This window comes from Triticum urartu, chromosome 2A (genome assembly GCF_056163025.1).
Source record: "Triticum urartu cultivar PI428250 chromosome 2A, HENAU_Tu73, whole genome shotgun sequence".
In the NCBI taxonomy this organism is placed as follows: Eukaryota; Viridiplantae; Streptophyta; class Magnoliopsida; order Poales; family Poaceae; genus Triticum; species Triticum urartu.
The window spans coordinates 727,958,325-727,975,269 of record NC_141874.1 but is presented as its reverse complement, the minus strand read 5'-3'; the positions used below and the strand labels follow the sequence as shown (position 1 = coordinate 727,975,269).

The window sequence follows — 16,945 nt, the reverse complement described above, 5'->3', positions numbered from 1 at the left end:
CTAGTTATCTATTTCAATAATAGATTGGATCTATCAAGTTGCACTTTATTAAAAAAAATGGATAAATAAGAAAAGGGGGCATGATCTCGACGAATTACTTCTGAATGAATTCAGAAATCATATGGAAGAACCATAGCATTTAGCACTCATTGGTAAATCAGTTTTGATTCTCTATAAACCAAATAGAGTTAACCGGAGATGAGTAGAACTTGTCCGTAAGTCTAGGATTTTCGTTAACCAAAATATAAACATAAGTAGAAACCTAACAACTAACATGCACAATAGAGAAGAAAAATAGCTGTCCATTTTTCTTCTTCTTTTTTTAGCTCGGTAGCCATCCGCTGACAGTTTTGGGTTTAATATCAATATTTTACCAACAAATATAAAAATAACTATTGTTGGTGTTTTGATTTTTTTGGAAAGGGAGTTGTGCGAGTTGTCTATTTCGGATAAATAAGAAAAGGGTGCACGATCTCGATGAATTATTTCTAAATGAATTCAGAAATGATATGGAAGAACCATAACATTTGGCACTCATTGGTAAATCGATTTTGATTCCCTATAAACCAAATAGACTTAACCAAAGATGGTCCGTAAGTCTGGATTTTTGTTAACCAAAATATAAAAATAAGTAGAAACCTAACAACTAACATGCACAACAGAGAAGAAAAATAGCAGTCCATTTTTCTTTTTTTAGCTCACTGATCATCCGCTGACAGTTTTGGGTTTAATACCAATATTCAACAAATCTAAAAAATTGGTTTAATACCAATATTTTACCAACAAATCTAAAAAAAATCTAACTGTGGTGGTTGGTGTTTCGATCTTTTTTAAAAGGGAATGTGTGCCAGTTGTCTATTTCAAAAATAGATTTGATCTATCAAGTTGCACTTTGCGTGACTTATAAGTCAGGTGACTTAAAACCAGTGACTTATAAGTCACGCCTATTTGGTTGTCACCTGACTTATAAGTCACCTGAACACACCTTCCCACCTTGTTTTTTATGTAAAGATGGTGGGACCCATGCAAAAAGGGGTGACTTATAAGTTTTAAGTTGGGGTGAAGTAACTTATGACTTATAAGTTGGGGTGACTTATAAGTTGGTTCCGTTTGGCAAAATAAGTCACTTTTTGCACTTTTCGACTTATAAGTTGGTGACTTATTTGGAACCAAACAGGGCCTAAGAAAAGAGTTTCGGATAAATAAGAAAAGAGTGCACGATCTCAACGAATTACTTCTGAATGAATTCAGAAATCATATGGAAGAACCATAGCATTTGGCACATTGGTAAATCAGTTTTGATTCTCTATAAACCAAATAGACTTAACCGGAGATGAGTGGAACTTGTCCGTAAGTCTAGGATTTTCGTTAACCAAAATATAAACATAAGTAGAAACCTAACAACTAACATGCGCAACAGAGAAAAAATAGGAGAGTAAAAAAAACGATGGAAGCCAAGATGAAAATCATTTGCCAAAAGATATCAGTTCTAAAAAGAAAACAACACGGCAATGGGCGTCTCGTCTCTGCTAGTAGAATAACTAATTTGTCATTAAGAGACGAACATCCTAATTAGGCATTAACTATTGGCAACTTATAAACGCTAAGTGGCTCCATCGTCTTGACGTAGGAGAATGTCCGGCACCAGCCGGCTATTATCGCCCCCATCAGCGTCCCATGAGCCTGGTGCCTGACCCGCACCGTCACCGCGTAGTTGGATGATGACCAGATGCCTTTCCGTCTGTAGTGCCCACATATCGAGCACTCCTGCAGTGTCAAGATGCATTCGCCATACACGAAGTGTGGCCGCGGGACACGATACCGCGTAAGGTTGTACCGATAGCTCCACTTTCGCCGCCCCTTGTCCAGTACCCACACCTTTATTGTTCCCGAAAGGCTACGGACAACAATGCCCAGCCTCCCGTTCACCTCCGTCAGGTGGTAGTGATCAGGCCTGGCCGGTTGGGCAGGCAGCCCCTTGACACGAGTGACCTCCTCGCTCTCGAGGTCAAATGACACGACCCAGCTCGCTCCGGCACTCTCTATGACCCAGTACGTCGCGCCGTCGACGCTGACTATGCCGGCGCCGAGGTTGCACCTCGCTCCCTCCACAGGGCCAGCCGGAACCTTCCGCCAAGACGCCTCCCCTAGGGTGAGCACCTGCATGTCGTCGAACTTGTATGCCTTGCTAATGCTGCATGGGACGTGCACCACCTTGTACCGCCCGGACGTAGGGTGGTACCCGAAGCTGTACGCCTCGTGCCAGTTCTCCCAGGAGGCGTATCTCCCAGCAGGCCGGAAATACGGGAGTGCGCAAGGCAGCGGCGGGACGGGCAGCACCTCGTCGGTGGCCGGGTTGACCAGGGTGACGGCGCCGCCGGGAGCCGTCTTGTTGTCGCACAGGCAGAGAAGACCATTGCACGTGCCGATGAGATGCAGGCTACTACTGGGGCGCATGTATGGTACCGCTTTGTCCCGACGCCATAGCTCTTTGTAGCTCGTCGTCGACGACTTGGACAGGTATCCCAGAGGAGGGCCGTGGCGCGGCTCTGCATCTCCGTGGTGTGCTCGTCGATGACGTCGCGCCAGAGCCTGCAGACGAGGCGGACTCGGCGCCGGCAGGTCGGCGGCAGCCGCAGCAGGATCTCCACCAGGACGTCCGTGGGCAACTCCGGGCGCCCCGCGTCGTCCATGGCCATGGGTGCAATCTATTTTCCCTTCTTGCTTTTCTCTTTCTTTGGGTTGTTCACCACTATGCGTTGCCTTTGCACGGTGGTTTTCGTTTGCATTTAACTTCAAGGGCGATGTGGTTTGATTCCGACTTGGTAACCGATTTCTTCTTTAATTGTACTGCTATTTGGAAAGCTTCTTTGGTGGGGATATTTGAGAACGTGATGAAATCGGAACAGGTTTGACACAACACGCACAGAAGATTTGGAAATTTCAACGACTATTTGCGTACCAATACAAGTTCATGATAATGCAATTTCGTTCATAGACGAACAAGTACAGTGAAGCTCTGTACACTAAAGCATCATACGGTTGCTGGGCGCAAAAGCACAAAGCACACACACAGAATATGTGTCATTTTCATCAGGATTCCGGGATGTTGATGTTGCTTCCCAGGTGTCCTGCTCGGAGCATCGACATGAGCCCTCCGCCGTGCACCCTTCCCTCCGGCACGACGAACCCGAAGCTCTGGTCCCGGCTACCACCACCTCCTTCTTGGCCATTGCCCGGCAGGTTAAACGAAGACGATGGTTTCTGCAGGGAGCCAGGAACCAGCAGCTGTGGCGGTATGAGCCTGCCACTCTGCATGAGTTCCAACGACTCGCCGCAGCAATCTGACGAGGCGCCAGGGAGAGAAGAGGAGATCACTCGGTCCATGCCGCTGCCCGGCGTCGAGGAAGAAGAGACGATCCCGCTGAAGAGGCCATGCCCGATCATGCTTCCGGTCTGCTTCGAGGCCGTCAGGTTTCCATGAGCAGAGCACAGGCCGCTCCTCCCCCTGGCAAACTTGTCACAGCCGGCGCTCCAGGCGCACCGCTTGCCCCCGCCGTGCGCCTTGCAGAAGTCCGTGCTCCCCTGCGCGCTCTTGTCGCACCCATCTGATTTGCAGCGCTTGCCACCGCCATGCCTCACGCAGCAGTCAGTGCGACCGCGAGCGCTCTTGGTGCACCCTGGTGCCACACACCTTTTGCCTCCTCCATGCACCACGCAGAAGCTGGTCCCGCCGTGAACACTCTTAGGACACGCCGCGTCTCCCTCGAAGAGGCACCTCTTTCCGCCGCCATGCCCTTTGCATAGCAACGTGCTGCCCTCGGCCCCTTTGGTGCAACCTTCAGATACGCACCGTTTGCCCCCACCATGGGACTTGCAGAACAGGGTGCCTCCCTGTGCTCCCTTGCTGCAGTCCGGGTACTGGCACCGGCGACCACCTCCGTGCGCGATGCACACCCCAGGATACCCTTCGGCGCTCCTGGTGCAGCCCTCCGTCATGCACCTCTTCCCTCCGCCGTGTTTTATGCAAAGTCCCGATCTTCCCCGGGCTGCTTTGGAGCACTCCGGAACCCCGCACCGGTGCCCACCGCCGTGAGCGATGCAGAACTCTGTCTTCCCTTCGGCGCTTTTGGTGCAGCCTAGCTCTTGGCACCGCTTTCCTCCTCCGTGCGATTTGCAGTACGCCATTCGGCTCTCGGCCCCTTTATTGCAACCTGGCTTTTGGCACCGGTGACCGCCGCCATGGGAAATGCAGAGTCCTGATGCACCCCTTCCGCCCTTGGAACACCCATTGAACCGACACTTCTTGAGATGGCGCTGATGACTTTTCTGCTCCCCATTATCAGTGCTATCTATTGTATCTGAAGTTGCAGCAAAAGAACAGCCAGTTGTTGCAGAAGGCTCGGGGCTGTGCTCAACCCCGTGCTGATCAAGAGATAAATCATGATCGGCCTCATATCCGGTTCCAAGGTGTTGCTGGACATCAGGCTCTGCCATTGTTCTATCAATAAAAAGAACATCTGATCTTGGAGCAAACAGAGGTGACAGCTGATAATCACCTGACTTCCTTTTGGCTGAAGTTGATCCCTCGCCAATATGTGGGAAGACAACACCATTTTTTCTTTTGTGTGAATGCTCCTTGCGGCCAGGCAGTGTTGTGGACTGCAAATTTCTTGAGCTGCCTCTTGAAGTCCCCACCAGTAACCCAGGATCACTTGCAGTACAATGTTGGGTGAACAAAATTCCAGATAATTTAACTTTGTTGCCACCGGATGATTGGCTATCAGCGGAATACAGATTTGGCATTGGTCCAAGTCCTAGGACCAGCCTGCAGTCATCATCAGGAACAGGGGAACTTCGACTCCTCTGCCCAAATGATTTTCTAGAAGTCTCGACTGCTTCTGAGCTCTGTTCAGCTTGAGAGAATGAAGCGGCTATATGTTCCTTCCCATGAAGCCAAAGATTTGTCATATTAAGGTCCATCCCAGTAAATATATATGTGTATAATGTAGGACTAGGACAGAGAAAGACTAGAGCGCTGTCCAGTGGCCGAACAATCAAAACCCCAGTTTAACAACTTCACCACCAAGAAAGTATATAGTATACACAAAATGGAAGTACACGTCAATATTCTTGCAATTCGAGCCACTACCGATGAAGCCTGAAGTATCAGCTCTGTCCATGAGCCTTAGGCTTGCTGGTCCCAAGTGAGAAATCGTGATGTTGCAGCACTACGGGCAAAAATCATGTGCACTGCATCTTATGCATAAAAGGGAATCCACAAACAGACTTCATATCATGCAATTAAACGTCCTCTGAGATCTGCAAGAAAGTCAAGTAGCAGGCAAAATTTAGCTACACAAAATAAGAACTGATAAAAAGAAAACAACTGACAGAAGCTAATGTTTCTTAAATATGAAGGAGAACTCAAAAGACTTAAGTATCAAGCCTACTCATCCACAACCAACTTAATGTTTCTGAAATAGAGCAAGAACCACAGGTGAAAATAATAAAGTGATTCAAAAACTTGTAAGGAAATCCAGAAGTATGAGATTAACAAGTACCAGTTCATATGACCTTGGACAAAAATGCTAACAGGAATACATCAAACATAGATCTGATCAGGCGGTGCATGTATTTTCAGTTCATTAATGTACATGAGGAAATGGTGAATCATGATTAGAATTTGAGCTATGGTGTTTGCTTGAGATGAACATGAATTAGCGCTTAGTAGCTAGTAGTGCTACTTTAAAACCAATACAGCTAGTTTCACTACCTATACTGTAAATTTGAGTTGCAGTCATACATGTTAAAACTTCCTGGCACAGTTTAGTGGGACAAGTGGAAGAAATTGATCTTTTCTCAACATCTCGAGCTTCGACTTCTTAGGGAAACAAAGGATTTATTATATTTGTATGCTGGGTTAAATAGAGAAACTAGGATATAGATACATATGCATGGTGATAAGTTGGTAGTTATGTCCACATGCGTTCTTCTCATACTAGGATTTACTCGACACAAAAATACTAATGAAGGGGACCACATGAAAAGAAAAATGAGCCGACTCTAAGAGACAAAAATGACAAGCATCATGTGTACAACACCGGCAGCCAAATCCAAGAAACAACCTATATCAGAATGCAAATTTGATCCAAATCCATGCCAAGCTGAATCCTAACATGCCTGACAACATCAACATGACTCGATTGTTTCCAGCTATTGCAAGCACGGCAGCAGACTTCCTTTAATTCTCTTAGGAATTCCAAGGACTTAATAAATTCTTGGTTTAAAGCCTCAACTAATGTGAAGTACAGGAACTGCCGAAATAAGACAAACAAAGCAGCTTACAGTATGCATCATGGATTATATGGAGAATAAAAGTTAACATGCTTTACTGCAAAAAGACATCAATCTGCCTGCCAACTTTGCGACTAAATTCACAAATGTAATTTTAGTCTGCCAATTTACGAATGGAATCCATTCATTTAGCCAGGAGAACCACTAAACCAAGACAAAGCATACTGCAACCTCAAGGTTATATATATATATATATATATATATATATATGTATATATATATATATATATATAGAGAGAGAGAGAGAGAGACACACACACACACATGGTTCCTATCGCCTTCAGGCTTCAGACTACTATCCAACACAGCCCAAACAGAGCCAAAAACTGCTCCATCGGCCAAGCACAAAGAAACTCTGAACTCCTGCTCACATCTCGACAGTCCACAGGAACATAAGTATAGCGAGTGAAAAATGTTACAGAGCTGGGCATCATGGATTATATGGAGAATAAAAGTTAACAAGCTTTACTGCAAACACATCAATCTGCCTACCAACTTCGCGACTAAATTCACAAACGTTTCAGTTTGCCAAATTACCACCAAAATCCATTCATTTAGCCAGGAGAGCCACTAAATCAAGATCGCCTTCAGGCTTCAGACTATTATCCAGCAGAGCCCAAACAGAACCAAAAACAACCCCATCGGCCAAGCACACAAAGAAACTCTGAACTCCTCCACACATCTCCACAGCAAAACAAGTACAGCGAGTGAAAAATGTTACAGAGTTGGGCACTAAAGCAAGAACCAGCGAGGGGCGCAGGCAGATCCGTACCGCGGGACTGGAGGGAGGCTGGAGAACCCGGAGGCGCCGATTGAGGCGAATGGGTGGACTTGGAGGAGGGACAGGCCGAGGCCAGTTGGGGCGAAGAGACGGAGAGACGAGGGGGCAGGTGGGAAATAAAGAGGCGTGGGGAGGAAAAGGAGGGAGCTTTTCGCCATGGGGGGACGGAATTTGGCCCTTGGGGCTTCCAGAGGAGAGAGGCGGATGAAATCGACTCGTCAAATCATATGATTGGGGGATCCCGACGGTCGGCTCAGCTCCGCCCCAGCCCAGCCGCATCCAACAGCTCGGCTTTTGGCCATGTGAGTGTCGGGTGAGCCAGAGGTCCTCGCTCACCGCGTTTGTCAGCGCCCTCCTGGCCGTCCGATCGGCCGTCACCAGGGATATGGAATAGTTTATCATGATTCTTTTTTCATGCCATATTTTCTTTGTGGATTTAGACAAAATTATGAGAACGATATATATTTGGCAAGCACAATGCTAGAGAATTCTTTTATTTTGACAAACATATTCCCACTTTGTTTTGAAGAGTAAAAAAGAGTTTGGCCACAGTGTGTAGAGGCCGGTCAGGTCCGTAGTTTGTAGAGGACCTCAGAACATCTGCAGCTAGAATTACCAAATCCGAACCCCTAAAACCCCGCGGACATGCCTGGTCAGTGATAGGGCGTGTCCGTTTGAGCCCCTATTTATCTGTCCATGCAGCCACATTTTTCATTTTGTTCCTCATATGTCCAGTCACTTGCATGTGATAGGTAGAGATAAAGAGGGTGAAGAAAAGGAAAGAATAAAGAGAGAGAAAAATGGTCCGGGGTAAGCCGCGTCCTACGTAGCGGACTGTTCGGGCGTGTCCTGGAGCCTCATATCCTCCCTATATTTGTCCTCAGTATGAGGGTTCATGGACATCACAGACATATAGAGACGATATGGGGAGGTCTAGTTGGATCACTTTTTTATTCTCTCTCATGTCCGGTCACTGACGATTGCGTCCGCAGACGTTTGAGAAGGATTTGAGGATGCCGGTTGTAGATGCTCTCACTGAGCACCCATACTTAGAGACGGTGCAATCTCAGGCTCCCTCCCGAAAATTACTGGAGAAGCATCTCGGGCGTGTTAGAAAATAGTAGTAGAGAGATCTCGAGAGCATCTGATGCTTCTTGCTTGACTTTTTACATACCTTGATCTCCCTTTCATGTGGAGAAGGCCAAAAGTGTGTGATGAGACGAGCCTCCTCGGACACAACTCACTCAAAGAGACTCGCACATATCTCATCGTCGATAGCCAATAGGCGGGATGAGATGGCCCACTTGAAACATGACTTGTCCGAAGAGATCCATACATGTTTGGTCGCCGAGAAGAGCGAAACGCGGGACAAGATGAGACACATGCAACACAACTTGCCCGAAGAAATCGTACCGTTTCATTATTGAGAAAAATCAAAGTGTGAGACGAGACAGATCACCTAAGACATGAGTCAGTTGGAGAGAGCAATACATGTATCATCGACGAGAACAATTGATGTTGCTGAGAAGAGCCAAAGTGTGGGATGAGACGGACCACCTAAAACATGCTCACTCAGAGAATTCAAGACTTGTGTTTTGTCGTTGTGAAGAGCCAATGTGTGGGCTAATCTAAGACAAGAAAATGAGAAATAGATGCAACGCAACACTAGAACGGCGTTGCAGTTACTCCCTCCGTCCTTAAAAGAGTGTACTTCTAACTTTGCTGAAAAGTCAAACTTTTTTATATTTGACCGTACTTATACAATAATACATCAACATTTATGCCATCAAATTAGTAGCATTAGATTCATGATAAAATATATTTTCATCATATACCTATTTGGTTTCATAAAATTTAATATATTTTTGCACAAACTCAGTCAAACTTTGAGATAGTTTGACCGTCCAACAAAATTGAAAACACACGCTTTCAAGGACGGAGGGAGTACAACATTAATGAAAGAGTAAGTTGATCTTGTTTTGTTTTTGTGTGGACATAATAGATCACATTTTTTCGCGTAGATGCTCATGCTATAACTTCCTTTATATTTCGAATTATCTTACTTAAATAAGTAGAACAGTCCCAAACCCAAGTAACTAAAAGCCAATCACTTCGTATGATAGAAGAATTGTTTAGGGCGCAGGGGGTATGATCTTGAATCTTGACTCGATTTCAGCTTTGTGAAATGGCGATGGCGTGAGGTTGTCAATAGAACGCGGTAGGGCTATTGAAGGCTACGGTGATGCAGGCCCGGCCCTGAGGGGGGGGGGGCAGGGGGGCGGCCACCCGGGCCCCCGCAACTGAGGGGCCCCCAACTTTGCTGGCCCAAAGTAGTGTAGGCGCCAATTTTTCATTGATTCAACGATCTCCATCGAGGCCCAACAAACATCGTAAGCCACAGTGAGAACTCCGCCTGTAATGGCGACGCTTGATTACAGGATTTCCATTGCGCGTCGCCGTCTTTCGGATTTTCATCCATCGTCGCCTGTTGTTCACATCTAGGCGCCCGAGATCATCGGCCCATCGGGCGCCCACATCGAGATATGCGGGGTACGGCAACTCCAAGGCTCCCTCCGGCGGTCCGAAAGAGTACACCGCATTGCAAGTCTTCAGCGACCTCGCCGTGCCCATCCACTACCTTGGCCAGATGCAGGTCTTCAGGGGCGGCGTACGACTTCAGCGAGATCATAGCTCGTAGGCCATGCCTGTTCAAGCCGAACCAAAGGTCGTCTTGAGTGTTGTCTTCAGTCCTTGGAGGATGGGGAGAAATCCGTGAACGGCTTGAGGGCTCGATTTGGGGACGAGCCATACATCTGTCGCATGCAGGTAAATAGATACTACCATGTAAATTCTTTATACAATAAAAGGATCGTAGATTTTAAATTTTCTGCCTCTTGGCCGGATTAAATTGGTCGATGTAGTGTTTGCCTGTTCTTGCCAAGTGAAGTTACTTTCAGTTTGAGGACAGTAATAAACGAAATATAGAACATAGGTAAAAAATACGCTATATAATTAAATCTTAGGACATTGGTGTGGTTAATTTTGTTGTATTATTAACTAGGACCGCAACAAAGTATAAGAGAAAAACCATGCTAATGTTGTGAGCTTAGGGATCAAAGTGACTGTACTTCCCATACCATTTTGTTTTATAGAAAACATTAATGGGCCGTACTGTATTTTTTTAGGGGGATGTATATTTTGTTTGTGATGTGATGAACTAGCGAAAACCTTAAAAGTTGCACCAAAGTTTATGTAGAGAAAAGTTTTTCAAAGTTCAAATTCTATTAGTTTGATGTTTATATTTAGGGGCCCTTGGATTCTAGTTTCGCCCCGGGCCCCCGAAAACTAAGGACCAGCCCTGCGGTGATGTTGTACATGTTCGTCTCTTGTGAAATTTGGCAAGAACGAAACGTGAGTCTTTTGAAAGATTTCCACCATGCATACTATTACCAGATTGAGGTGAGTGGCGACTTTATTGGGATCTTTTTTTGGAAAAGGACTTTATTGGGAATTGCCGGGACAAAACATTAGGGGCCTTAATGGTGGGAAAGTAGTCGTTGTATTCTTGCTTCGGCGTAGCCTCATACACTTTCTGTCTTAATAATGAAATATGTCAAAACTTCTGCCATTGTTTCAAAATCAAAATGTGTTTCTTTTGAAAAAAAAATTCGATCTAATCATCTTTCATCATGACAGTACAACGAACATATCAGAAATAATAAAAATTAGATCAAGATCCGTGGATCATCAAAGAAATGCACTGCGTATGAAAAAAGCATCAAAGCTGAATCAAACCTTTTTTATTATATACTCCCTCCGTTCGAAATTACTTGTCTTAGAAATGAATGTATTTAGAACTAAAATACATTTAGATACATCTATTTCTGTGACAAGTAATTTCGAACAGAGGAAGTAATAAAATAGATCGTTCCGTACACGAGTGTACTAGTACATCCGATGCCACGGTGCATTGTACATGGATGCTTCTGGTTGGGGTCGATGTTTGCCAAGTCTGTGGAGGGCCCCGCGTTTCACCACCATGCGATTGTTTTCGTAACGATCTCGGGCCGATCGCGCGCGACTAGAGGCCCGGCGACACGTACGAGCCACGTGCCGGTCTGGCTCCGCGGCGGTTGGCGGGCGTTTTTGAATGGACAGCGACCGCCGGCGCGCTGCGTCCCTCTCGCAGGCGCCGCAGCCCGGCCGCAACGCTTTGTCCTGACAGGTGACAACTGACGAGCAAGAAGCCGTCCTGGCGCGCACCGCCATGCACGCGGACGCGGAGGCGGGCACGTGCATTCGCAGGACATCGACGGGAACATTATCCGCGATTGCGAATCCCGCCGCCGCTCCGGCGACGTAGCCACCGCTTCCGCCATCGAGCAGCCGCCGCACACGACGGAGGCCCCCAAAGTCAAACGACGCGACGGAGGAAAAGGAAAAGGGCGCGGAGAGAGCAAGGAGGGAGCACCGGGAAATAATCCAGTCAGTGCCGGCGGTTGCTCAGCCCAGCTCCAGCCTGAGCCGGACGAAGCCCTGCCTCGTCGGGTCGGCTGGCTGGCTCGGCGCGCCTGCCTTTTGCCTTGCCGCCGCGCCCGATTCGCTGCGTCCCTCCGCCCTGCTGGCCCATGCGGTGCGGCCACGACGTGTCGTCGGGGATGGGTGGAGGCGTTCACCTCGACCCGTCCAACATCGAGGCGCCACAGTTCAATCGACCGGCTAAAGTCGTACTCTACGTGGAGAAACCACCACACATCTTCTTTCTGGTGTTTGTTGCACTGTAATGATTAGAAATGAATAGATTGAGAGTTTTCCCCAAAAAAATCATGTCCCCCAAAATTTCCTCTCATGCATGTGCATGTCGTGGATGAGGAGAGAGGGGATGTCCGGATGTGTGATCGTGGTGGCTTTTGGTTTGCTAGACGAATGTCCAGACTCTCAAATCCCCTTTGAATTTGCTTCTGGTCTGGGAGAGTTTGAACGTCTCAACACGTTTCCGGATGCTTGGAATAGCACTTGATAGCAAAAATTGACCGGACTTCCATAAATAATATACAGGAAAGATTTGAGAGTCAGTGTTGCGGAATTGGAGATACTCTTATAGCTATATAGTCAATGGTTCTGTTTTAATACTCTAACTCAGTTAAAGGTTAGAGTTAGATTCTAACCCTGAACTAAGAGCAACTATCTGTTTGGGTCGCCCGTCCGTCTGTTCGCGTCCGCCTTTTCATTTGGGTCGGCAGGTGCGTCCAACGAGAGACAGACGTATTTTATGCGTTTCCGCGTCGGCATTTAGTCGAACACCTGATGGGCGAGCTCGGCTCTGCCGCCTCGCCCACAGCTCGCCGCGCCCGCCGCGCGAGCTAGGCTGCCTCGCCCACGCGCTCCGCGCAGTCGGCTGCTCCGCCCCCGCGCCCTGCGTGCTCGCCTCCGCCGCCTCGCCCGCAGTTCGCCGCGCCCGCCGCACGAGCTCGCTAGCACACACGCGCGGCAGCCGCGACTAGCTAGCTAGCACGTGAAGGAAATATGCCCTAGAGGCAATAATAAAGTTATTATTTATTTCCTTATATCATGATAAATGTTTATTATTCATGCTAGAATTGTATTAACCGGAAACATAATACATGTGTGAATACATAGACAAAAAACAGAGAGTTACTAGTATGCTTCTACTTGACTAGCTCGTTGATCAAAGATGGTTATGTTTCCTAACCATAGACATGAGTTGTCATTTGATTAACGGGATCACATCATTAGGAGAATGATGTGATTGACTTGACCCATTCCGTTAGCTTAGCACTTGATCGTTTAGTTTGTTGCTATTGCTTTCTTCATGACTTATACATGTTCCTATGACTATGAGATTATGCAACTCCCGTTTACCGGAGAAACACTTTCTGTGCTACCAAACGTCACAACGTAACTGGGTGATTATAAAAGTGCTCTACAGTTGTCTCCGAAGGTACTTGTTGGGTTGGCGTATTCGAGATTAGGATTTGTCACTCCGATTGTCGGAGAGGTATCTCTGGGCCCTCTCGGTAATGCACATCACTCAAGCCTTGCAAGCATTGCAACTAATAAGTTAGTTGCAGGATGATGTATTACGGAACGAGTAAAGAGACTTGCCGGTAATGAGATTGAACTAGGTATTGAGATACCGACGACCGAATCTCGGGCAAGTAACATACCGATGACAAAGGGAACAACGTATGTTGTTATGCGGTCTGACCGATAAAGATCTTCGTAGAATATGTAGGAGCCAATATGAGCATCCAGGTTCCGCTATTGGTTATTGACCGGAGACGTGTCTCGGTCATGTCTACATAGTTCTCGAACCCGTAGGGTCCGCACGCTTAAAGTTCCGTGACGATCGTACTTAGGGTTTTGTGTTTTGATGTACCGAAGGTTGTTCGGAGTCCCGGATGTGATCACGGACATGACGAGGAGTCTCGAAATGGTCGAGACATAAAGATTGATATATTGGAAGCCTATATTTGGATATCGGAAACGTTCCGGGTGAAATCGGGATTTTACCGGAGTACCGGGGGGTTACCGGAACCCCTCGGGGGTTATTGGGCCTACATGGGCCATAAGGGAGAAGAGGAGGGCCGGCCAGGGCAGGCCGCGCGCCCCCTCCCCCTAGTCCGAATAGGACAAGGAAGGGGGGGGGGGCGCCCCCTTTCCTCTTTCTTCCTTCCTCCTTCCTTTTCCAACAAGGCAAGAGGGGGAGTCCTACTTGTTGGAAATATGCCCTAGAGGCAATAATAAATTGGTTATTATTATATTTCTTTGTTCATGATAATCGTTTATTATCCATGCTAGAATTGTATTGATAGGAAACTCAGATACATGTGTGGATACATAGACAACACCATGTCCCTAGTAAGCCTCTAGTTGACTAGCTCGTTGATCAATAGATGGTTACGGTTTCCTGACCATGGACATTGGATGTCGTTGATAACGGGATCACATCATTAGGAGAATGATGTGATGGACAAGACCCAATACTAAGCCTAGCACAAGATCGTGTAGTTCGTTTGCTAAAGCTTTTCTAATGTCAAGTATCATTTCCTTAGACCATGAGATTGTGCAACTCCCGGATACCGTAGGAGTGCTTTGGGTGTGCCAAACATCACAACGTAACTGGGTGGCTATAAAGGTACACTACAGGTATCTCCGAAAGTGTCTGTTGGGTTGGCACGAATCGAGACTGGGATTTGTCACTCCGTGTAAACGGAGAGGTATCTCTGGGCCCACTCGGTAGGACATCATCATAATGTGCACAATGTGACCAAGGAGTTGATCATGGGATGATGTGTTACGGAACGAGTAAAGAGACTTGCCGGTAACGAGATTGAACAAGGTATCGGGATACCGACGATCGAATCTCGGGCAAAGGTACAATACCGCTGGACAAAGGGAATTGTATACGGGATTGATTGAATCCTCGACATCGTGGTTCATCCAATGAGATCATCGTGGAACATGTGGGAGCCAACATGGGTATCCAGATCCCACTGTTGGTTATTGGCCGGAGAGTTGTCTCAGTCATGTCTGCATGGTTCCCGAACCCGTAGGGTCTACACACTTAAGGTTCGGTGACGCTAGAGTTGTTATGGGAAATAGTATGTGGTTACCGAAGGTTGTTCGGAGTCCCGGATGAGATTCCGGACATGACGAGGAGCTCCGGAATGGTCCGGAGGTGAAGATCGGTATATTGGACGAAGGGTATTGGAGTCCGGAAGTGTTCCGGGGGTATCAGGCTATGGCCAGCATGACCGAAAGGTGTTTCGGGAGCCCCGACAAGTGTGGGAGGGCCTCATGGGCCAAAGGGGAAGGTGCAAACCAGCCCACTAAGGGGTGGTGCGCCCCCCACAACCTTTCCCACGTTACTTGGGGGGTTGGGGCGCCTCCACCTGGCTTGGGAGGCAAGCCTCCACCTGCTTGGCTTGGGGGGCAAGTCTTCCTAGGATTTTCCCTTGGGAGATCCTATCTGCCTAGCCGCCGCCCCCTAGGGGAAACCCTAAGGCGCCTCCCCCTCTCCCCTTGCCCCTATATATAGTGGAGGGGTGGGAGGGCAGCCGTGACCTCTTCCCTGGCGCAGCCCTCCCTCCTCCAACTCTTCCTCCTCCTATGTAGAGTTTGGCGAAGCCCTGTAGGAATACCACAAGCTCCACCACCACGCCGTCGTGATGCTGGAGTTCTCCCTCAACTTCTCCTCTCCCCTTGCTGGATCAAGAAGGAGGAGACGTCCCCGGGCTGTACGTGTGTTGAACGCGGAGGCGCCGTCCGTTCGGCGCTAGATCGGAATCAACCGCGATCTGAATCGCTGCGAGTACGACTCCTTCATCCGCGTTCTTGCAACGCTTCCGCTTAGCGATCTACAAGGGTATGTAGATGCACTCCCCTTCCCCTCGTTGCTAGATTACTCCATAGATTGATCTTGGTGATGCGTAGAAAATTTTAAATTTCTTCTACGATCCCCAACAGTGGCATCATGAGCTAGGTCTATGCGTAGTTTCTATGCACGAGTAGAACACAAAGCAGTTGTGGGCGTCGATATTGCCAATTTGCTTGCCGTTACTAGTCTTATCTTGATTCGGCGGCATCGTGGGATGAAGCGGCCCGGACCGACCTTACACGTACGCTTACGTGAGACTGGTTCCACCGACTGACATGCACTAGTTGCATAAGGTGGCTAGCGGGTGTCTGTCTCTCCCACTTTAGTCGGATCGGATTCAATAAAAAGGGTCCTTATGAAGGGTAAATAGAAATTGGCATATCACGTTGTGGTTTTGGCGTAGGTAAGAAACGTTCTTGGTAGAAACCTATAGCAGCCACGTAAAAACTTGCAATAACAATTAGAGGACGTCTAACTTGTTTTTGCAGCATATGCCTTGTGATGTGATATGGCCAAAAGGATGTGATGAATGATATATGTGATGTATGAGATTGATCATGTTTTTGTAATAGGAATCACGACTTGCATGTCGATGAGTATGACAACCGGCAGGAGCCATAGGAGTTGTCTTAATTTATTTATGACCCGCGTGTCAACATAAACGTCATGTAATTACTTTACTTTATTGCTAAAGCGTTAGCCATAGTAGTAGAAGTAATAGATGACGAGACAACTTTAAGAAGACACGATGATGGAGATCATGATGATGGAGATCATGGTGTCATGCCGGTAACAACGATGATCATGGAGCCCCGAAGATGGAGATCATAAGGAGCAAAATGATATTGGCCATATCATGTCACTATTTGATTGCATGTGATGTTTATCATGTTTTACATCTTATTTGTTTAGAACGACGGTAGCTTAAATAAGATGATCCCTCACTAAAATTTCAAGAAAGTGTTCCCCCTAACCGTGCACCGTTGCGAAGGTTTGTTGTTTCGAAGCACCACGTGCTGATCGGGTGTGATAGATTCTAACGTTCGAATACAATGGGTGTAAGCCAGATTTACACACGCAATACACTTAGGTTGACTTGACGAGCCTATCATGTACAGACATGGCCTCGGAACACGGAAGACCGAAAGGTCGAACATGAGTCGTATAGAAGATACGATCAACATGAGATGTTCACCGTTGATGACTAGTCCGTCTCACGTGATGATCGGACACGTCCTAGTCGATTCGGATCATGTTTCACTTAGATGACTAGAGGGATGTCTATCTGAGTGGGAGTTCATTAAATAATTTGATTAGATGAACTCAATTATCATGAACATAGTCTAAATTGTCTTTGTAAATATGTTGTAGATAAATAGCTCACGTTGTAGCTCCCCGTTTCAATA

The 16,945-nt window shown here is 47.1% G+C and overlaps 1 protein-coding gene and 1 pseudogene across 1 annotated transcript; both read right to left on the bottom strand.

The window, feature by feature from the left end:
• Nucleotides 1-1,572: 1,572 nt before the first annotated feature.
• On the bottom strand, nt 1,573-2,783 carry LOC147987258 (F-box protein At3g07870-like; annotated as a pseudogene).
• Nucleotides 2,784-2,928: 145 nt separating this feature from the next.
• LOC125540127 (uncharacterized) lies at nt 2,929-7,342 on the bottom strand. The gene is made up of 2 exons (XM_048703715.2): nt 7,130-7,342; nt 2,929-5,322 (listed from the first exon to the last, which is right to left on the bottom strand). Exon 2 carries the CDS (start codon nt 4,981-4,983, stop codon nt 3,094-3,096), a length of 1,890 nt encoding a protein of 629 aa, XP_048559672.1. The 5' UTR covers nt 4,984-5,322; nt 7,130-7,342; the 3' UTR covers nt 2,929-3,093.
• Nucleotides 7,343-16,945: the final 9,603 nt, after the last annotated feature.